At 45.5% G+C, this 23,739-nt stretch overlaps 1 protein-coding gene across 1 annotated transcript; it reads right to left on the bottom strand.

Moving 5' to 3' along the window:
- Positions 1-960: 960 nt before the first annotated feature.
- Positions 961-23,204, bottom strand: SLC49A3 (solute carrier family 49 member 3). Its single transcript, XM_062513290.1, has 10 exons — positions 23,076-23,204; positions 13,748-13,906; positions 12,654-12,873; positions 8,340-8,416; positions 8,085-8,222; positions 7,399-7,515; positions 5,705-5,857; positions 3,735-3,892; positions 2,598-2,710; positions 961-1,157 (listed from the first exon to the last, which is right to left on the bottom strand). Exons 1-10 carry the CDS (start codon positions 23,202-23,204, stop codon positions 1,003-1,005), a joined length of 1,419 nt encoding a protein of 472 aa, XP_062369274.1. The 3' UTR covers positions 961-1,002.
- Between the last annotated feature and the right edge of the window lie 535 nt (positions 23,205-23,739).

Genomic DNA, 23,739 nt, shown 5'->3' with positions numbered 1-23,739 from the left:
GGGATCTTTTGTGTCACTTCCCATCTCATCTAACACTAAAGAACAGATGTCAGTTGCAGAGATGGATGGTAGAAGGTGTTTGTTGATGTTGTTTCTTACTTGGTCTCCTCCCCAAAGCCCCTGTCACCTGCAGAAACTTATGATGAGTCAGTTCTTCTGCCAGCTTCCACCAATGACAATATGGTGTCATTGCCAAAACCAGTGATGCTCTATAGGAGAGCATCACATTATTCTAAGACTAAACCAGCAGGTTCATCTTCTTGTGGAAAACTTAAACCATTGAAATTGTAGGAGAGGTGAAGAAACAGAACCCCAAGTGGAACAAGCTAATCCTTAACGCCTCAGCATTTAGCAAGGAGACAGAGGGGTGAGAAATGCTGCTGTATTTTGCTGCTTACTGATATTTTCTTTTATAGGCAGCACTACAGGCAAGGTTGTTCTTTTCCTGTAGGAGACAAAGTGACTCATTGTAACAGACTTGTATTTACAGATCACATACTTATATATCCCCACTGGAATGAAAGGATGCTCTAGCTTCTACTGCCCTTTAGCTAAAAGGCACAATTAGCTCCAACATGAGCAGAAGCGTGGTTATGCTGTACCACAGTCCTTGAATAGAAGTTTTTTTCTGGGTTTGTGGTAGGCAAAGCTTCCATCTCTCTGAAACCCTCACCCTTGACCCATGTACATGAAAATTAAAAAATGGCCAAAATATGGTGCTACCCTCCACTGACATTTCTTTAGCTTGAATCAATTCAGCTAAAAATTCTAGTTGTGTGCATAAATGTCTATTGCCACTTTGACCTTTCTGGCAGGACAGCCATTCTTAACAGCCCAGATCCCCATATAAAAAGAAGACTGAGACATGCACAGCAAAGGTGCTGTTTGCTCTAGTCCTTGCTTGTGTGCAACATGACATGGATATCCCAGTGTACCAGCTCAGGATTGGTCCATGTCCACTAGTCTGAGTCCTTGATCCTTGGCATCCCCTTTTTGGCCTGTTTAGGATTCAGGAACATGTTCTGTTTCTGTATCTTCTGCCTTGGCCAAATCAGCACTGATTGTCTCAGCATGGAGCCGCTTGTAGTCAGTGTGGAAGAAGATGACGTAGAAGCAAGCCATACCACTGCAGAGGCCAGCCAGCACCAGTACCGGAGCTGTGAGAGAGATACGCTTTTAGGCAGCAAATCCAGAAGTCCCCATGGGTGTAGAAATATATGGGTCAATCCCCCAAAACAGCACATTCTGTCTGACCTCCTCCCAAGGGATGCCCCTGAAGACAGGGTGCAGAGCACAGTGGGACATTACCAGTTTGGTAACAAGACAAATCTTGCTTTACCTAACAGAGGAGTAGGAAGAGTATTTAGGTAAAATGTGGAGGGCTTCCAAAACACTGTCCAGCGTGACCCCCCCAGGCTGGAGGTCTCACACTAGTGCACACATTGTACTTGTAGGAGTCTGTGTCTCTGTGTAAGTGTACACATTTGTGTCTTTGGGGGTGGTGGAAAACATTACAAAACAGATTGAATGAAATCACTTGAGCTCCACAAGGGAACAGGTCCTCACAGGTAGTACTTGTTATCATCTGAGAGCAAAGTGTAGAAAAAAATCATTAACTTTTATTAAAAAAAATTTGTGCTTAAAGAAACTTTTCTGAAGGGAAATAAAAAGTGTATCTAGAAGACTATGTAACAGAGCCTGGAAGCAGTTCTAATTTCACCAGTGTCCCAAGTGAATATTTTCATTCCCTTCTCCACAGGTTTTCCTGTATGTATCATACCACAAAAGGAATAGGAATGGGTACCTAATCCCAAGATCCAGCTCTGATCTGATTAAATGGCAAATTGCAGGCTTTCAGAGATGAAGCAGTCAAATTGCTTTTCAGGGACAGCTATTATGAAGCCTTGATCCCTTACAGCTAGTAGACCTTATTTTGGAGAGTTTCTGCTCAGCCAAGCAGGATATATTTAATAGGTGATGGTCAGCCTTTGCTTACGGTGTCCCCAAATGTCAGTATTACATAAACATGAACCAGTTGAGAGATCAAGACTAGGGTTCAGCCTGCACTGAAAACACTTATGCACTCCTGTTCATCTCAGTTGCTGTCTCTTCTGACCAGCTAGGAAAGGAAGAAAAATTTGGAGTAAGTCAGAACAAAGCTGTATGAGTATGTTACAAACACAGGAAGCTGTGTGTGTAGAAGAAAGGGATGTAGCTTTCAGTCACAACATTTGTAATCTTGGCCTCCGATATGAAAACAAACCCTGGTTATGCTACATGGACACTGTCTTCCCCTCAGAACAGCTGCTTTCTAGCTTTATGAAACTCAAGTCTCTGCAGGGTGACTGCAAGAAAAATTCTAACCCAGAGCCAGCAGTGGCATTTATGGCACCTTAAAGAGTTCTTTCCATGTCAATCTTGCAGAATTAGTTTACCAGGAGCAGCAAGGAGTGTACCATGAGGTTCAGAAAGGGAGTTAGAAGAGGCTGCAATAGGAATCAGACTTGCAGGTTACCTCACACTGAGAACTGGAGGAGAGTGGGGAGCATGTGGGGTGCAAGTGAGTGTCCAGCATAATTTTCCAATGACATACTTACTTGTCCAGTCCAGGGCTCCATCCTGGTCAAGGGCACAGGTGGAGAATGGATCCTCAGAGACACGGACAGTGAGAGCTTGTAGAAGAATCATTAAAATCACACCCTCAATCTGGCTGTGGGGAGAAGTTATGTTATGTTACTACATAACATGCAGTTATGTTACCTGCCTGAAGTACCGGTGCTGCAGACAAGGTCACCTTCCACAGCTGGAAGAGAATTATGCCTCTTTCTGGAGCATGGTCTTTCTAGCAGAGAAAACTACTGCTGGATTCCTCTGGCCTGGGTATTTGGTTAACTGGTTCTGTCCAGGTCAACTCCAGACACAGGGCCAGTGTGGCAGGACCACTACATAGTCTCTCTGAATGTGAGCAGCTGTTGAACTACACCTGTCAAAAAGCTGGGGCATATTAACTGGGCAGAGACTTGGAAACACTTCTCACTGCAGGACTGATGATGCAAAAAAGGCTATGGCTTCACCCTCTTCCTCATTCACAACTCTCTAGCAGCAGTCACTAAGTCCACAACCAGTGAGAGACAACAACCTTCAAAGGCAGTGTCTGATGCCACTCACTGATGTTTCTTGCTGCTGCACCTCCACCTGACACAAACACATGGCATCAGATCTCTGGTGCCACTGCTTAGAGCTTCAGCAAGTCATTCCTGCTGAAGTCCAGAGCCAGCCCTAGGCAGGTCAATTGGTAACTGAAAGGACAGTCACCATCACTCAGGGACTGATGAGCCCCATCTCCCTCAACAGAGCATGGGGAACTGACTAATCCCTGTACTTTTATGGGAATAGGTGCCTCTGTCAGGCATGCAGACCCCATCTGCTTCAAAATCAGGTGGTGCTGGACATAGTTAAATCATGATTTGTGCCAACCAAGGAACACCTTCATTTTCTTTCTTGCTTTTCTTGCGCCTCTTCCACATAGTCTTTTAAATAATTTAGCTCTTCAACTCTATGGCTCAGCCAGCCAGCTCCCCTTCCCAGGGGCATGTGCAGACACCAGAAAAACATTCAGCAGGACAGCAAGCACTAACGTCTATGCTATTCTCTATCCGCACCCACACCCCTGTGTGTGTATGAGTGTTGGAACCCAAGCTCATCTATCAATTGGATTTAATCTGCCTTCTTACCTTGCAACAAAAATCAAGCCTGTAGATGTCCCCTCTCCTACAGGGTAGGAGCACTCCACAGCCAGCTCCATGGCAATGGGGTAGATGGCAAAACCAAAGAAACCGAAGAGCGAACTTGTGATGGCCAACACAATAGCCTGATGTCTGAACCGAGAAATCTGCAGGCAAACAGAAACAGTACCAAAGTCTCAATGTCAGCACTACTGTGCAGAAAGTCTCTGAACCTTTAACCTGCAGGAAGTCTCAGGGGGTGACTCATCAGTATACTCCCTACCTTTTCCTGAAATCAATTTTACTTTCAACCCTCTAGAGTCAACAAAAGGCTACAAAATGGAGACCTATCTGTTGAAGTGAAGTAAAGAAAGTATCAGCAGAATTACCTGAAAAGCACTGATGTGGTTGTAGTACAGTAACTTGACTGGTCAGTAACTTACCAGGAGTATGTTCAACATCTCTCTAGGGCAAAGTGAAACACACACCTTTGTCCCATAGCAAATTAACATTTTGGAAATGATGTTTGCATTAGGTTACTTGTGAGAATTCTGGATTGCTGCAGCACAGTGATAAAGAAAATCAGTCAGACATGCGTTTGTAACACTGGGATTTTAACATCAAAAGACCCAAGCTAAAAAACAAACAAACAAAAAAACCCACCTGAAATATTTACAAACCCTGGAGATTAGTTTAGTGTGTAGAACAGCCTTTACCCTAACTCTGGAGAAAAGAGTATGACCTTGTCCAGCCAATGTTACTATAGACCAAGTACTATACTGCTGGTACTGCCTTCCTTGACCATGTAATGAATTCCCACAGAGGAACACGAGGTGTCTGTCCTGGCATGGCAACAAACCTGGTCCAGCTAAACTGGTTAAGTCAAGGAAAACTCTGTGTCTGGAATCTGAGTTCAAAGCGCTAAAGGATCAAATGGATTTGAATGAGTGATTTTTGTTCTACTAGTTTGAACTAACAGTTCATCCATATGGTATGAAGGTGAGGAGGGAAGGGAAAGAGGAACAGGTTTGCTTGTTGCTCCTAACACAGCTTCTTGCCTTCTTAGTGCTTTACCTGAGTCCAGGCAAGCTGACTTGTATTCAGATCATCCTCAAAACTAATGCCAGAATGTGAAAGCAGAAAATGCAAGGGCTTTAGGCACCTTGTCCTGTATTGACAAAAGCATTGCATTTGTCTGTCTCTTCCAAATGCAGATAACATCTCTGGGGTCTGGGCCCCAGGGAAGGTGTTATCACCCTCTAAAGAAAGTCTGGGATTTTTGTCACAGAGGAGAAATGCACAGCATAAGAGTCCTGGGAAAGCAGAAACCTGCACCATTCTGGGTCCTCTGCAGTGCTGTGTGTCATGACCAGATTCCTCAGATTCCACTGGCAATGGCTGTACTTGAGTGCAGTATTTGTACCCTAGCCCCATGGGTGTAAAGTCTCCAGGTTGTGCTTTCCTCTCCTGGCTGAATTCAAGTGTTCTCCTCTTCTGCTTCTCTTGTCCCCCTCAAGAAAGTACTTCAGAACTATAATATAACTAGGTTCTTTCTCCACTAATGTTACAACCCTGACACCCACCACTGTTAAAGGCAGGTGTTGGAAAAACATGACATTCTTGTTAATTTTTGTGATATAAATACTTAACAATTCCCTTTTTTTTATTTTGTTGTTGTTGTTGTTTTTAAGAATGGTCTCAGGAGTCAGTAAGCAAACACGGTGATCCAGTATAGGGAAGTCAAATAATGCCTATTTAACTATATCCTAAATCAGTCTGTCTCAGGCTCCACAGTGACTGTCAAATCCTCAGTAAAGGGTTTTTCTTTAAAACATTCCTAGCCCAAAGAGATAATCCCAAAGATAACACAGGGCTTAATAAACACTATGACATCAAATGACCTCAGTTTAAATTGATGATTTATCAGGTGGCAACAGAAATAAGCCCATAGGAATGGCACAATGCAAGGGAGAACTCACCACTGCGAACATGATGCTGGCAAGTGCACTCAGACAGAAACTAATCTTGGTGGACTCTATGAACTTCCTTGTCCGGTCAACATACATGCCTAGCAGGAAAGCACCCAGCAAACCACAGACTGTGAACAGTGCACCATTCAGGCCAGCAAAATCCTGGAGGGCAGAAGAACAAGTAATGAGAAACTAGAGCAGTTAGGAAAGAGGTTTTAACGCCACTGACCCATCTACCAGCTACGAGTGGTTCACTTACTGAGATAGGTTAAGCTTCCTTGCCCACTGTAGTAGCTGAGGCCTTCACAGGGCTCTGAGTAGCAAATGACAGAGTCCAGATGTTTCTACAAGTGTGTGGGGACAGCGGGGTGACAGCACTCACAAAGGATGACAAGTCTGTCTGTACACCTGTCAAGGGAGGCTGGATGCAGAGCAATAGCAGTTCCCTGGCATTAAATATTCCAGCCTGGAGCCACTGGGCTCTTCCAGGGGCAGTCAGGTGCTTTGTCCACACTGTTGGCAACAGCCCAACTGCCTTGGGACCTTCTGATGTCTGTAATTATCCTCCTGGCCCTTTTCTTACTAGGGACCTGCACTGGCATATCCAAAGCATATTAGAGGAGACACCAGCTGTGTCAAAGTCTAATTTGAGAGGCAGTGAGCAATGGCTAGAATAGGGTACATGCTCTGTTGCCTGCAGTGATTGCCCTTTGCTTGTAGCACTTCTTCAGCTCCATAAGAATTCAAACGCAGACAGCAATCCTGAAAGCAGAGAAGCTTTTAAAAAATTTGGAAAACATTTTCAGGACCCTCAGGGGCACTGGAAAAAAAGGTTATGTGGAGTAGCTTCTCTGGTCTAAAGGGCCAGGACAAGCCAGTCACACAGAGATAAAATAATGATGCACAGAAAGCAAGGCAGCAAAGTTTAAGGGGTTTCCAGTTAAAAGCCAATGGAGTGTGCAAAATGTGACCTGGCTATGGAGTCTTGAGTCAGATACTAGATCTGGGAGCTGAAGAGGGTATGTCAGAGACCAGACATGTAAATCTGCATACAGAACAGCTGGAGAGGTGTTTTAAGAGGACCCCCATGACAATACAAACACCAGGACTGAAGTGCAGCCTGCTGAGAGGAAACACCTGAACTCAGGGGACCTCCTAATAAGCAGGAGGAAGAGAGCAGCAGGAACCAGCTGTGCACATACTGTGTAAAAGCAGCACCTGCTGGTGTCATGAGAAGGATGAAGAAACAGCTGTCACAGTACCAGTGACCACTGCCTTCATGCAAATCTGTGCTAAGAGGAAAAGGTGCTTGCATCAGCTGGTCTTCAGCTTCCCTCTAGGGCCTGCTGAGGCCCTATTCTACTCTATTCTACTCAGAAGGCTGCATAGATAGGAGTGCTCTGGAGCGGCTTAGAAAAATCACAACATTCTTTTTTCCTAAAAAATTTTTCATTTGTAAATGGGAGCCTGACCACAGGCAGTAATGAAAATGATAAAAATCCAGGTCATCTATTATACTAAGAGTTTGACTGTGTTCTGGATTAATCTACTCCTTAATCTATATTAGATAACATAAGCAAATGAGATATGAGAGTGCAGCATATTCAATTATCTTCATTTTGCTCTCAGTCCTTTATGAGGGAAAATCAATTTGATTGTATCACAGACAATGTGGACAATGGGGAGAAAGGAAGAAGACTCACATTTGAATACCCCTTTTCACAAAGGATCTGTTCTAGCAGAGCTGAAAAACAGGTGAACATCCCAATTCCTCCTCCAAAACACACTGCCAGGATTATGTACGGCTTGTTTCTCAGGAGCTATAAAAAAATAAGTTAATGTAAGTAAGTGGAGGAGGAAAAAAGTCTCTCTGGCTGTGACAGCAGACTTGAGGGTCAGTGGCTCTGACTCCTCAGTTGAAAATGCTAACAAGGTAACCCCATGATCATTGACAAAAGTATGGCTTTGTCCTGTCAGTTCAGCCAGAGGATAGGTTACAATGGGGACCCTGTAGTGAGGAAGGAACTCTTCAGTGCTCAAATTCTTCCTTTTCTTCGCCATGTGGTATCCTGTCTGTTACTACATCTGTTCAGAAGACTCAGGTTGTGTGCTCCTCTTGGATTAGCCCAAGTCTGCCTGTTTGAATTATCTGAATAGGTGCCAGCCCACAGTTGAATGGTCAGATAGCATCTCTTGCAGCTTTGCTGTGAGGAGCTTCTACTTGCTGAAAAACAAAGGGATCCTGATCTCCTTCAAGGGGCTTTCCATGGCAGGTTTGGGGGAGTGGCATTCAGAGTCTGCTTTGTAAGCAGATCATTCAGCATATCCCTGTCTTGTAGGGCTGCATCCCTCTAGTCCAGCATGGCAGTCCCTATGCTGTAGCACTTACCATTTTGAGCCCTGTGAAGAATGGCTGTGAGTTGGAGTTAGTGGCACTGGCTGACGGAGGTGTTGGCGGGACCTTCTCGTGAATCCCCAGAGTTGCTAGAGCACAGGCTGTTACTGCTGGGACAGCGTAAATACCCAGCTACACAACAGAAGGACAAGACAAGTTACTAGTCTTTCCAGCTCCACTACCTCCAAACAAATAAATCAGCTGGACCCAAATTGGCCCAGCTGACTGATTAAAGCAGTTTTCATTTACCATCAATGGAATGTGCTTTCCTTCAGGAACTAGTGCAGGTGACAACAAGTTTGCTATAAGAATGCCCAAGGGATTGGCTGGAAGAAAATAGAAGAGAAACACTTTTTTCATGCAAGCAGTCAGAATCATGTATCCACCCCTATTGCCTGCCAGTGCCACAGCTGCCGTATGCAGCACTGCATGGACTGAACAAGGCATATATAGGAAAAACCAGGAGGGGAACATTAGGAGAAGCTGACTGCATGGTCTTACTGCGTTCACATCTGTTGTCTCACCCCCATGAAATCCATTCTATAAAAACATCTCACTTCAACTCCTAACTCCTGTGAACTGTTTTTCAGCTATGGACTATGATGTTCTCACTCTAACAAGGCTGTTTCAGTAAATGTCAAGTTGAAGGGACAAAATTTAAATGGGTGAATCCATGTCATCTGTCCTGGTGTTAGATACCAAGAGTTACACAGGTATTTTTCTTTCTGTATTCCTCTATGCCCTTAGGCATGTATAAACTGTGCAAAGGATTCTCCTGCTCAAGGGAGAACAGCCATAGCACTCTTAGCCTCTACTGCCATGACAGATGCTCCTTTCCCTTAATTGTCTTAGTGGCTTATCTGCACTTACACTAATATGTCCATGTCCGTCTTATATATAGGAATCTAAAACCAGACACAGCTCTTCAGAGCTGCTGGCAATGCCCTTTATGAGGGTTACCAGGATGCCATTACTTTTCTCTGCAAAAGGCCATGAACAGCACTCTAAAAGGAAACTAGGTCATTCCTGAGGCCTTCCAAGCATTTATACTTCCTTTGCAAAGACCAGTCAGGTATACAAGTTGATCTCCACGACCAGCTACAAAAATTACATGCCAGCAGAGAATCCTGCAGATTTTGTAAAAAAGGCAGTTGTATTATTATGGGGCTGGAGCTGAGCAGTGAGTGAAGCAGCACTCCTGGGACTCCACTTGGGAATATCCAGAACTGCAAGTGACAATTTTTTAATGTTAAGGCAACATTCTGCAAATAGGCATACAAGTAAAGCTGCTTTTCTACTTGTGTGGAGGGATGGGGTTAAGAAAGGCAAAGCCAGCCTGATGAGTCTGGTGAAAGACAAGGAGAAAAGTACCCTTGGGCCTGTTGCTGGATGGGGCAGGAGATAAAGGACACAGAAAACATCAAGGTATTCAATGCCTTCTTCACATCTTCTGTGATTGGCAAGACTGACCTTCAGCTCTGAGACCAGACAAAGTTTGAAGTAATGAAGATTTACCCTCAGTGGAGAAAGACTAGGCTGGAGGAATTAAATAAGCCAGACACACATAAATCCATGAGACTGGTAGGATGCATCAGATTTCACTCAGTGGTGTACAAAGTGTAACACAGGAAACTCTACCCAAATATAAACCTCTTTACTGTGCCCAGCACTAAAACAAGATGCTCAGATAAGCTGGTACACCTCCATCCCTGGAGATAATCAAAACCTGACTGAACATAAACCTGGGCAACCTGGTCTAGACAACCCTGATTAAGCAGGGGGTTGGACAAGATGATTCCAAGAGCTGCTTTCTATCTCTGATACTAAAACATCACTAATAATCCTATAGCACACAACTCTAGTATTTCTACTCTGTGCTTGGGAAAGTACTAGCTTAAGATGCTGGTGAAATACTACCTGCTTCTAAGTACGTGGAAACAAGTTTTCCAAGTTTCCAAGGAGATGGATTGCTTCTTCTCTGTTGGGATAAAATGCAACTGGGCATTGTAAGGGACTGCCTGTAAACTAGTGAGCTGTTTCCATGAACTATCAACATGCTGAAGCAGTTCCAGAAAGTGTAGATGAGGATTGGAAAAGTATAGGTGAGCACTGGGCTAAACTTGAAAGGACTGAGACCACCTGAGTAATTACATAGCTTCAGTTGCCTTCTTTTCCTGGGAAGAGCCTAGATTATGAATAGAAAGGAGGTCACTGAGTTAATCAAGTATACATTATGAGCCAGGGGTGCTGGTGGAGTAGCTTGTGGTACTCTGCAGTGAGGCTGTGTTTTGTGGTCAGTGATGCTGATGCACAGAAAGTCTTCAGGGTGCAGAAAATGACATACCAACAGACTTCAGTAAATGAAGACTCCTATGGATGAAACAGAGGTCACTTCAGTGTAATCAGACATCTTCTACTTCTCTACTCTTCCTTCTACTTCTGACACAGGAGAATTTCTTGTGATTTTCACAGGGAATGAGTTCTTGGCCCTACACTGCTTCTCTCTAACTCTCTAAAAGTGATGGCTAGAACAAGCACTCAGGAGCTGAGTCATTAATCATTATGACAGCTGAGTCATAGTAATTTCAGCTGCTCAGCAGGATCCTTGGTGTAAGGTTCATATTTGTCACAAAAGCCCAGGGAAGCCTACCCATAGGCATTAACAGCACAAGGCTGTAGAGCCAGTTTCTGTAGGCAGCACTGATACTGAGAGTACTGGAATGCTGAGTGCTGCTCAGCATTAATTACACAGGAAGTGGGCACTGATAAATTGAAGCAAGATGACACAAGAAGTTCACATCAGCAACAGGAAGAATGGAGACAAGTGGGAAGAAGCAAAGAGAAATCTGGCTGTAAAGTGGCTGGGTGGGAGCCATTGAGTCTTTCAAGACAAAGAAAAGAAGAGATGATTTTGTCCATAACTACCTGACAGACAGGTGCGGCAAGACTGAATACACAGGGCATAAAGAGAGATTGAGATGTTGACATTTGCCATGAGCTAATTAACCACCGGATTAAATGACTGGGGCTGTGGTAGATGCTCCTTCCAGACATTATTACAATTTTCTTGAAATGAGATCCTGCTATTGTACAGCAGACATTATGTATGTAACCAGGCATTATTAAATGAAGCCTTCCATAGAGCAATATGCAGGTGTTGCAGCAGACAACAATCATCACAGCCCATTCAGCCTGCACTGTGACATCCTAACATGCCAGACACTGAACAGCTTCAGGTCTTGGGATTCCACTTTTCCTTGCTCTTCAGGTTTGTTCTTCATCATAGTTAGATTCATTTGGTTCTGTAAAGACTGAGGATGTTGCATGAACAAAATGCTCTTTAGCTTCTCTGGCTGCTCTCTCATTTAAAAAGAGCACTTTGTTTGTAGGTTGCAGTCCTTCAGAGCAATGAAGCACTGAGTGCCCAGTGGTTCCTTGGTAGTGTTTCATGCCACACTGACATCAGAGCTCCTTCTCTCACAAGGGGAGGTGAAGGTCTGTCTCAGCACTGGAAAAGCAGGTGAGCCATCATATCCACCCCATTCTAGGAAAAGCAGTGCAAAAATAATTTATTTGTTCTGACATCACAGATTCATTCTTGCTGAAAAACAGTGCCTGTGCTCTAGTCTGGCAGCAGCATTGGAAAAGCTGCATAGAGGTGCTCTTCTTTACAGCTTGAGGCTATGGGGAGGGAAAGCAGCTACTGGCTGTTTTGTGGGAAGGACAGATGGGGCTGCCAGACACATGCAGGTACTATGAGACTTCACAGCTGGAGCCAGTAAGCCAGCCCAGTTTCTGAAGGACCTCTCAAGTCCTTGGAGGAAAGAGGAAGAGATTTCTCTGGCTGCTGGATAAAATGTCACATGAATGGAGGAAACAGGTCTATCAAGTGGAGTATCCTGTCTCTTTGTGCCCAAAGGAACCAAGAGAGGAATGCGATTACAGCAAGCTTATGTGGTGCTTCTCCTCCAGTTGCCCAGCTTCCAGGCACTTAGCAAGGCAGGTGTGCTTCCTGCATGGACAGTCCTGCCATTTAGCATCCACAACATGTTTGTGCAGACAGACAAGTGTATTTTATCTGTGTGTGCATACATACCAATTAGGAATATGTGCTCAGCCTTCCTACTGGATGAACTGGTGGGCAAAATTGCCATAGCAGCCTTATCTCAGAGTTTGGCAACCATGACCATTGGCACTACAATGTAATTTAAGACACCTTCCTAAGAAACTGCAAAATGAAGGTCACTAAAGACTTAGTAACATTAAGGGCTGTTGTCAACCTATGTGATATTTACGCAAAGATGCCAACCTGGTCCTGGAAGAGAGGAAGAAGGTTAGGAGTCTGGGTGGCTTATACTGAGCACTGCACCTGGATATGGCTTATACCCAGTTCTTGTTCACCTGTTTTGTTGCACATGACTACAAGACTCTTGGGTGGAGCTGTATTTGCAAGAGCAAATTGCTTCAGTACAAAGGACTTCCTCTGCCTGCTGCCTCTGAAAGGCAAACAAATTGCTAGCAAGTTCTGTGAGGCAGCAGTGTTACTTTGCAGCTATCACTTACACATTGATGCAATCATATTTGCTGTTGCTCTCTGGTGGTCTGGGAACCATAGTGCTGCCAGCTTCGTTGGTGAAAAAATGATAAGAGGCTGTGCTAATGCACAGAAGCATTGTCCAATAAACAGGTACCAGTAACTCTGGGAACCCCAGCTCAGGAACTTCAGAACGCTGAACATCCGGGTGATGCTACCAACCATGTTCAGCCATGCACTCAGGACCACCTGCAGTGAGCAGAAACAAACAGGATTTGCATGCTGAAGCCTGAGGGCTGAACTTAATACAATAGATTAGCATGAGCAAGGTCTCAAATACTCTTCAGGAGACACTGCATATTAGTAATCACTGCCTGCAGACCATCCCAACCCCTCTAGGCCACTGCAAGATGCTCCTGATCCAACCTGCCTCCTTAGGGAGTGTCTTGGGGTGATGGGGAGCAAGATGACTGTCTCAGCCCCATGTAAGAACCACACTGATGAGAAATCTGGAGTTTATTAATTACACCTTGCTGTCAAGTTTGCGCCATCACCCATATTTTGCAATGACAATCCAAAGATCATGGCAATTAATCATTCAGCTTATGGATCCTGCAAATGTTCTTCTATTCTATTCGCATGCTAGTGTTTCAATGCTGCTTTTCACAACACAATTCTGGGATTGTGTAGAGACCACAAGCTGGCTTTGCAGAGACCAAGCTCTGACCTGACAGGAGTCTCTTGCTTGCACTCTGTCCTGCTATTCCTTAAACTGGTCCTGACAACAAAATTGTGGTGCTAAGACTTCTCCGCAGCATATCTGACTCAATTGCAGAAAGCTCTTCACAGAGTCAGCTCACAACATCTGTCCCTGCCAGTTGTCTAAGACAATGAAAACTAAAGCTGAGAAAGACAAACACGAAGCTTTATTCTGACTCTTCCCACTGCTCTCTCCACCACTCCTAGAGAGGGGATGTGATTGAACTAGGATAGAGCTTTCAATGTGCTAATTCTTTGCAGCATTTGGCAAGACTCCTATTCAAAGTATGTACATTACTGCTTTGTGCATCTACAGCTACCTCTAGGTGAAACTTCCTCGGGGGAACAGAACACTTCAACTCACAGCACAGCGGAGCCCCACACTGTCGAGGACCCATGTTGCCACCAGACCAAATGGGATTGAGATGAGGAGGTACACCATTGAGAGCCAGTTGACTGACTCCAGGGAAATGTGGAAGTAAGCAGCTGTCTTATCAGCCACAGGAGCAAACGTCAGCCACAGCTGCAAAACAAAGACCAAAAATGGGTAAGCATGAAAACCTCCAACAGAACAGTAATTCAGCAATTCATCCCCTCAAACTGAGTTGTGAGGAGGCTTGCTGTCTTAGTCTCCCCTTGAAATTGTAATGTTAAGGCTGGTAATAAAAGTTCAAGACCTCAGTGTCTGCGGTTACTCAGCCCAGAGCACCCCATACATTTCACTGCCTCATCCCCAATCCCCTAGTACTGATGCTGAAGGCTGTCAAAAGCAGAAGTCAGACTACCTTTTTCTTTCGCCATGTTGAACACATTGGCCCTGATGCACTTACTTGCCTGACGGAAACCAGATGGACTCATTCTGTGTTAACATAAACAAAATAGAATCTGCCACCTCCTCTCTGCAGCTAAGATCCTCTGAAACTTGGTATTTTCAGTTCCATTAGTAACATCTGGATGTGGCCTTGTGACAACAACTTTACTATATGTCAGCAAGAGATACATTATGCCCTGCCTTCCTAGACACACACTCAACAGTTAGAAAATTGTATTATGGTACTGTACTAGAGATTGTATTATTGTATGTATGAGAACACAGAGGTACACACAGAAGAGGTACTTCAACAACTGTCCACATTTTTCTTCCAGTGCCATATCTGAACACAGCTCCCTAGACTTCGTTTTAGACAATGATTTCATCGTTTCTGTCTGCTTCTGGTTTCTTATGGGAATGATGAGAACTGCTTGATCCTCAAATCAGGTTCTCAGATCACATCCACAAAAAAGAAAATGAGGTACTACAAGTTAGAGGATGTTTCTGTAGATTCTTTGCCAAGATGCATCCTTGTGCTTTTAAAAAATACTGGTCTAACCTGTCAAATGGCCTAACCATTCAATAATGTCAATTACAGGCTACCTCACTGTTAGAAGATGATCTTGCTGCTACTGAATACCCACGGTTATAGAGTCTGCAGAAATGTGAACATTTCTGTTATACCTTTCTACAAAAAGAAAGTTATACCTTTCTACAAAGAACTGCAGCCACAGTCACTGTCCAGGTACTCCCCTCTGTCATTACAAGCTTCCTCTTCACAGCCTGCAACCTGCATCAAGCATCAGATGTGGTGTTTATATGTAACTGAAAAAGGCTTGGGTAACCTCAGAGGATGGTGTGCTCCTAAAAACTGCTTCTTGTTATTTCCAGTGTGCCTGGGCTTTCTTTCTTACATGATAAGGTCCATAAAAACTTACCATCTTAGACAGGAGCAGAAGAGGAAATGGACTTTTCTTCTCCCTAGAGTCACTGCATGACAATAGCCATTCTTTAGCAAATCATTCTTTAGCTAGCCTAGCAGGGATGCAATGGGTAAATAGTAGTGAAAGAGAAGTTTTGAATATATTCTCAGCAGCCTTGCAAGGACTCCTAGCATCAGCCCTTTCTTCTTCGAAAGGAGCTGCCATATTGTATCTCCTGTATTCAGTTCAAAGCTCACATCAGCATGCTGGGCTCAGACACACCTGTGTGACATCATTCAGAGGTCTGGTAGGGGATGGATTTGGTGTTTACTCGGCTTCTACAGTCAGATGAATGAAGATGCTAGGTGCTGAAGGAAACTGTACTCTTAGACAACAAGGAGGCTAATCCAGGTCACTTTCCAGACTTCCATCAGACTGGGATGGGAGTTTAAATGTTTAATGCTAATGTAACTGTTTAGATGTTACAAACATTACTAAGGCATGAGCATTAATTTGCTTATGGTATGCTAAACTTCTGCTAAACAAATCCCAGCTGCGTATTTCCAGCAATAGCACTTCTGGGTTCCTTAAGCCTTCCACTTACTGGTGGTGGTGATGAAACACTCTACCAGGAAACACTGTAATTAAAAAGATGATACATTTTGTAAGCCAGCTTCAGGTACATTTTCCACCCCTCCTGCTCCTCTTCACAACATGCTCAACCATGCATTACATCATTAGGAAATTGATGCCACAAGCCAGAGCCCAGCATTTTCTGTTCAGTGACTGAACGCATCTAGGTGATATGGGATCGAGCACTGGCACAATCCCATTAGATTTAGTAAAACCATTTCTTGCAGAACACAAAGCATAGAGGTGCCCCACATTCCTATTCTGAGTAAGAGCTCCAGTCCTAGCATATCCATGTTGAGAGCACGGATGGTGGAAAGTTGCAGGTTGTCCAAGACTGAGCTTGTCCCTCAAAATAGGAAATGTGTTTGCTTACAGCTCTGGAGAGAAAAAGTATGTTTCATTGTTTACCATGTGTTGCTCTAACAAAGAAATTCAGAACTGGGCAATGGAGCTCAAGATGAAACTATAGTCAAAGAAGTCACCACATGTCCCTGCAACAAAAAGGCAGCATTGTGGAGTGTTGCCTACGCAGAGAAATACACAGTCAGTATGCCACCTTCTGCTCTTGGTTTTCCCAGTTGTGGTAACTCCACCCACAGTAGTTAATTAGCTCTCTGCTGGAAGCTAGAGCCCTTATCCAACACATTTTTCTATAACTTGCCATGGCCAAGGCTGGTACTTACTCAGGGGCTGCCCTGAGGTAGGCCTCCACAGGTAGAACAGGTAAAGAAGATGCAGCTCTCTCCTGGTGAGGTCAAAACCCTGTAAGCTCTAAAGATGCAGAATAGAGACAGAGAGAAGTTCCATCCTCTGCCACTCCCCAAAGGCCATTGTCTTTATCTTTGGCACACCAAAACCACAGAATCACAGAATGACAGAATATTCTGAGTTGGAAGGGCCTCACAAGAATCAAGTACAAGTCTTAATTGAATGGCCTGTATCAAGGCTTACCACAGTAGACCAAAGTGACAGATGGAAGGGGAGAGAGAACATGTGGGGTTATAGGATGTCAGACCCCAGAAGCTTGTTGCTTCTGGGACAGATAAAGGAAGGAGAAACAGAGACACACCTCTGTCCCTGAAGGGTCGTTCAGTCCTTGCAATTTTCAGTTCCTGCACAAGCTTCACTTTGTGCAGGGGAAACATACCCTTGTGGTATGGTCAAGCTGCATGTAGCTCCATTACTTGAGAGGCCACGCAAAACCAGAGTCTCAGCGTCAGCTACAGAAGATGAGTTCTTGTTACACACTGCACTGCTTCATCCATGCTTACGTGCACTTCTTCAAAGGCAGCTCAAGAGATGCCACAATATCAATTCCTGGCTGCGAGGCTGACAAGCAATTTTCACTCACCTACTACAGCTTAGGTCCCTTCAAAGTCCTGCCAGTGCTACAATTAATGAAAACCTTTTGGCAAACTTTGACAAAATTCTCAACTTGGCACAAGCTGGAGTGGATGATGATGGAAGTCAGCAGTAGTTCACTTTCTGAACCACTGCATGTTAATTGAGATTTATATGGAAGCCCATGCAGAGCCACTAAATCACAGGGACTCTTGCCTTTGCAAGTCAAAGAGCCACAATGAGTTTGTGAGCTCCATCCCCTGACACTTGTCAAACTCACTTCCCCAGCATTCTCAAAGATTTTGCATTAGTTGTTTTCAAATTACAGCTCCTCCTGTAGTATAATCCAATATCATTGGTTATTTCACTGATGTTTTAAATTTTGCTCCTTCAACATTTGGTATGGACTTTTTCCTCCTTTCAAATATGCATCCAGCAGGATGTTGGAACAGCTAGCATAATAACAGACATTGTTTCTTCTCCAAAGGCAGGAATTTTAGTTCCTACACTCCTCTTTTGAGTTCAAGCCTTAGAAACATGTTCATCTCACTGTGGTTTCTAGGTTTTAAGATAGCAAAAGCTTCAGTGCATGCTAGTCTGATTTGGAAGACATACCTCAGCACACACTCTTCACTATAAAAACTTGTGCTCAGCAGCTGAGGAAAAGGACAGAAGAGCTTCTGATGATCCATAAGCCTGTTGCAGCTTGCACTGGAATACAGCTGTAACTCCCACTGCACACAGCTGGCTGACTGGGGAGCCATGCCCCAAAACTAGGAAAAAAAGAGAAATGTTTTCTACCCAGAGTCATATCCTCAGTTACAGAAGGCCCCCCTCCACACCTTCTTTAACAATGAAGCTTGCACCAGGGCCAGGGCACTGGCACTCAAACTATCTGACTAATACTGATGTGGGGAATGGTACTGGCTCCACTTTCAGCTCTCTTGCCCTCTGCTTTAATCTTCTTCTAGCTGACATATTAATTCTCCTGCACCTCCCAAAGACTGCTTGCTCCCTTCTCCATTAACCAAGACTTAATCTCCATTAAACGTGGCTGAAAAGAAAGACGGAGGGGAACTTTTCACAAGTATATAGTGATAGAACCAGGGGGAATGGCTATAAAATAAGGGAGGGTATATTTAGATTAGATATTAGGAAATCTACTGTAAGGTTGGTGAGGCACTAGAACAGGTTGCACAGAGAGGTCATGGACTCTCCATGTCTGGAGGCGTTCAAGATCAGGCTGGATAAACAGCTTGGTCAAGTGGAAGGTGTCTCTGCTCATGGCAGAGGGGTGGAACTAGGTGATCTTTAATGTCCCTTCTAACCCACACCAGTCTAGGATTCTATGATCATGATCTATGACAACTGCAGGCCTGCATGGACATTCCTGTAATCAAAACAGGTTACAGCTGTTCTCATCCTGACTCCCATTTATAAGCTTTTCTGTTGCCCTTACTGATATCCATGTAAATTCATAGCTGATGCTCAGACATGTATCCTGCTCTCTTCCTCCCAGAATCAGCCTAACTCCTTTTGTTTTCCTCCTGCACTCATTCCCCTTATAACTCCATCTTCTCCTGGTTCAGTTCATCCACCCTATTACCATCCCTCCCACACAGACTCTCCAGGACCTATTTCACCTGCAGGATCTGATTTCCCTCTACTCATTCCAAGACAGCCCAGTGTTTGTCCTTCTGCACCCTTCTGCAGGAGGTTGTTGGTAGGCTGTGAGATACTAGCTCTGTGTCTGCAATGGCAACAAGGTGGTGACTGAAGGAAGGACTCCATACAGGCTCTACACTTTGGCAGACAATAGGTGGGAGCCATAGAAGGCAGCATATAAGACAGATGCGAAACTTTTGGTGCTCAAAGTGCAGCAACAATATATTGATGCATCACACATATAACCAGGCACAGCCGTGCCAGAAGCAGTGCCAAACATGTTCCTCACAAAAGACAAGCTGGTAATCAGTGCCTACTCTCCTAATGAACAAATCAAGATTCTAAAAGTAGAAAGCAAAGTATTTGTAGAAAGGCAAACACATGCAACCAGCCAGGGAGGGAATCAGGCCACTTTGCCCTGTCTGTGGTGGTATCAGCTAGCAAATATATATATGGAGTGCTTTTCTCATTTGCTGACATACTGTATAGCTGACTAGACTGTAGAAATGCCCCTGCAGTACCTTTTATGTATAGTTTTAAAAGGAGGAGCCAAGGGGGTTGTTTTGCATGAAACAGGAGCTTCTGCTTCGTAAGAGGCACCAGCACAGCTCGCCAGTCCCCACATGGGCTTTCCCTACCGCAATTCTGCCAATTCCAGCATGCTTTCTTTCATGCACCTGAACACTGCTTACATGGTGATGTAAGAGGTCTTTCTGTGACATGGATGCTGTCTTTTACCCCCTGAGACTGGATGACAATGCCCTTATATCAGAGTCCTCATCTTCAAGGGTAAAAGGCCCACACAGTTTGGAAGCAAACAGCCTCTGTGCTCAGCTGAAGGCACCCATGCTGACACAGTTGTCTAGGACATTAAGACAGTGGTGTGATCTTCAGAAAAAGCCAGATCCTTGCCAAGATGTCTCTTAGTCTCTACAGCTCTCAGGAGAAGTAGAAGGAATAAAGAGCAGCTGCTGCGTGCGCATGCATATCTACAGGGGCACTGCTGGAGAAGACAAGTATGGGTAAGGAGCGTGTGCACCCTGCCCTGGAGCATGCCAGGCTCCACTTGTGCAGCTCTCTTTCCTCTCCCAAGAACACTGAGAGGTGGTGTAAGTACTCCAGTTGGTGAGTCAATAACCACTTGTCCGAGTATGAGTTAGCTCCAACCCTCTGCTCCCCTGCTCCTCCCCAGCTTGGTCATGCTGGTGAACACAGAACCAGGCAGTAAAAACTCTCAGTTTCATTCTTCTGTCTTTTTCTGTGTCCCCAGTGCTAAAGCAAGAGAGAGTCAGTCCTGTGAAACACAAAAGTTGCCACCCGTTCAACTTCACAGGCAGGAGGAATAAATTAAGGAGCTATATGCTACAGCATCTGCAAGCACACCATGAATACTCTTTAAAAAATAAGCCTTCAGATGAAAAAAATCACACTCAAAACCACAGCATAAGTTCGGAAAACAAATCTGGGGAGAAACCACAGGCAGATATGTCACACCTACACCCCGCCCCATCAGCAGTGCTGCAAGAGACAAATGGGGATAAATCATCTGTGCTTAGCTGTGGTCAGAATGTCCTCGCTGCCCACGACTTCAGGCAACAAGTATAGCAAGTATATTATGCTGACGTCTGCTTATGGCCTTCTTAAGATAAGGCAGGAGTTTTTTACACTGTATTGGCAGCTAGGAATTCCCAGAATAGCCCTATTTAGGAAATGAGAACAAATTCCTGCTAAGGTAGTACCCACTTTGTACAGCAGGGAGAGACAGAGGCTTTTAAACTTAGGTCAGTAATAGAAGCATCAGTAAGGGGCTATTTATTGTTGGTGTAAAAGCCTCTATATCATGTTAACCCCACTCTGCTGCAGTTAATGAAAGGATTTCACACGATGAAGAGGAGAAGCAGGATATAGGGAAGAGTGCCCCTTTCATCACCACACAGTCTGATCTGGCTTTGCTCAACAACACCCTAAACCAGGCTGAGAAATACTCCTTTCTCAGCCTGCCCCCCTGCTGCATGACCAAATCTTCTGTCCTGCAGTTAAGTTGCTTCTACCTTGTTTTCTTGACACTGAAAGTCTCCCCCACTCAGTACTGTCTCCTGATTGCCACTGTTAGTGCCACCAAAGACCACTAATAGAAAACTGAATGTTTATGGACAAGAGTGAGGAATACAAGGCAACATTCTGGGAGTTTGGTCCAGCAAATGAGGTCCAGCAAATAAGTCAGACAATTCAAAAGTCATGTGTCCTTACTATATGCTTTTGCAGATAGCCTGACACAGCTGTACATAGAACAAAGTGTTGCATGCAACATCTGCACAGGAATTGACGCATCTTAACTTGAAGGGCAATTTTTCACGCCTCAGAACTGGTAAATTAATCTTCATCTGGAACTTTGAAATGGCAACTTTGATTTCACAGACTTTCAACCACTCCATCCACTTTAATGTGATTTTTATCAAGAACTTTCAGGAGCAACTTTAGTATCAGGAAATGTTTGCTTTCAACTGTATATGTCAGCATAGTTGCCATTCCAGATCTTTGCAATGGCTTAGAAACAGTAATTCCACTCGAGGATTATTAGGCACCCAGTCTTGAAGTCATAAAGTTCTCACCTAATTTCATACTATGGAAAAATAATATTGTGGTAGTCAGGAAATTGTCAAGATAAAAAGAAGACAGAACACCTCAATCTTCCAGGGCTACAAAGTTTTCAGCAACACAGAGAGGATACAGTAATACTTGCAGATGTACTGAAAAGATCTGTTTAAGAAACCCTCCACTTTCACTTTTAAGGTTCCAGCAAAGTCAAAATCTGACAAGACATCCTGGAAAAGGCTTGGTGCAGCTTCCTTCACCCACTGTCACCATTCACTTCTAGCAGTTTGCGTTTATATTTTGCCACATAACGTTCTTCTGCTCTGCCAATTTAACTGCAAGCAAGCAGTGGGGCTTTTCTGCAGCACACTTTTTTACACTCTTAAAGGATATACTGTTTTTCCACTGAGAAAGTGCTTTTTCTTTTTTTCATATACAGCTAAATTCTCACTATGTTTTTCCATTTCTCTACTCCAACACTCTTGCATCATGGAATACCTAATCTTCCTTCAAAGCATTTAAATGTTTGCAGGTTGCAGTGCCTGATCTTGTCTGCCAGACAGGCCGCATTCAGAGCATGGTAATCCTCAAGATCATGAATAATTCTACATCAGTCTGATAATTATCAACAATGTCCTCAATGACTTGATGAGCAAAGATCTGGGCTTCTTTTTAATATATTAAGCCTTGATAAGAGGAAACTTCATGGGTTTATCTCTGTAACTGCTGAGCTTAATTTAAATCTGTTCAACAGGTAGGGTATGATCTGGCATCCAATTTTTTCAAGTCTCTCAAACAAGGAAGTAAGAGCAGGCAAAAAGAAGTTCATACAACCATCTGCTTAATGCAGAATTACTTCCATAGTGTTCTGTGTATGCAACAGACCCTGAAAGGAAGCTTGCTTCTTTTCCTGACCAGATAAATCTGCTGTCACAGGCCAGCAATGCAGCAGAGTTAACTCCTGTTCCTCTACCACGGCGTTTCAACACTACTCTGCTATTCCTAGGCTAGAGCATGTGACCCTCACAGACGATGAATACTCTCTCTGTCTCCCCGTGGCTTACGAACTGGACTCGGCAGCAACTTTTGCTGTGCTCCAGGACACATTTTGTGTCATCCCAGTCTGACTTGACGCTGCGGTACTTCCTGCTGTGCTCTTGGAGATCACACACACCCTCCCGCCCCATCCTGCCCTTCCCCCGTCACCACCTCCCCGTGTCCCGGATCCCCCCGCTCAGAAAGGAAAGCGTGAAGGCCGAGGTCACAGCCAGAACGACAAAGTTCCAAAGTAAAAGCCGCTTATTCCGTCCATAAAGCACGGCCACGGCCAGGCTGACGCTTCCCTGAACCGTGCCCGTACAACCGAGTCCCGGTGCTCCAAGGATGAGGGGGTGGATCTGAGACAGGGCACTGGGGCAGAGCCCTAAGGACTGCCTGGCTGCTTCTAGGAAGAAACAGGAGGTGGCTTTTCTCCGGCGAACCATATCAGCCCGTCTTCCCTCCGCAGCAGCGGAAGGAGGAGCAGCCAGAGCTGCTCTGCAGACATGCGGCACGGCGAGGCGGCAGGGGAGGGCTGCGTGCCCTGCCCTCTCTGCGCCTCCGCCTGCCGCTCGGGCACCCGGGGCCGCCGGCGGCCGCCCCTTCCCCACCACCCCGGAGGAGCCACCCGGCGCCAGGCCGGCTGCGGAGCGGCTGTCCTTGGCGGGAGAGCCGGCCGCACTCACCATGGCGTTGGAGCAGTTCAGCAGGCACACGACGGCCAGCAGGAACCACCGCCGCCGGTACGTCTTGAACCGGCCCGGCGGCCCCAGGCTGCGCTCCCCCAGCAGGCTGGCCGCCTCGGCACCCTCCATCACGGCTCGGCTCGGCTCGGCTCGGCTCTGCCCCGTCCGGCCCCGCCCCGCCGCCCTTCCCGGCCTCCCCGGGGAGGCCCCGGCCCGGCTGGGGTTACGCTGCGGGCGTGCCCTCGCTGCGGAGCCGGGCTGGGCCGGGCCGGGCCGGGTCGAGCCGAGCGCCCGCCCTTGGCCGCCGAGCCGCCGGGATCCCGCCGCGCTCCTCCGCCGGGGCGAGCCTGGCGCTCCGCATCGGGGCTGCTGAGGGGCGCGGAAAGGGGTCCGCCCTGGCCAGGAGACGCCTGTCCCGCTCGTTAAACAAACGTCAGCGTCGCCACCATCGCTAATGCCCGCTGAGGGCTCCGCGTTCCCGTGGGAGTTAGTTCCCGTTCCCCGTTAGCTCCCGCCTGCGGGCAGCAGCTGCCGCGGCTGGGGGTGCCGGTGGTGGCGTGAGCAGGGACCGGCCCGGTCCGAGGGGTGATCGCTTACTGGAGTAGGAGAAGGACTAGTGAAGATTAAGGGGAGAATTGTAAGACCCACAGGGGTCTATCAGCCG

Source organism: Cinclus cinclus, chromosome Z (assembly GCF_963662255.1).
Source record: "Cinclus cinclus chromosome Z, bCinCin1.1, whole genome shotgun sequence".
NCBI classification, from domain to species: Eukaryota; Metazoa; Chordata; class Aves; order Passeriformes; family Cinclidae; genus Cinclus; species Cinclus cinclus.
Note: the sequence above shows the minus strand (reverse complement) of the source record. Positions and strands in the feature narration are given on the sequence as shown.

Excerpts from the sequence above, each read along its gene's own strand:
- SLC49A3 (XM_062513290.1), bottom strand. The coding sequence starts at position 23,204 with ATGGAGGGTGCCGAGGCGGCCAGCCTGCTGGGGGAGCGCAGCCTGGGG. Across the intron at positions 13,907-23,075 it reads TGAACTGCTCCAACGCCATG|CTGTGGCTGACGTTTGCTCC; the intron begins GTGAGTGCGGCC and ends TTTGTTTTGCAG. Across the intron at positions 2,711-3,734 it reads GGCTTGATTTTTGTTGCAAG|CCAGATTGAGGGTGTGATTT; the intron begins GTAAGAAGGCAG and ends TTCTCCCCACAG.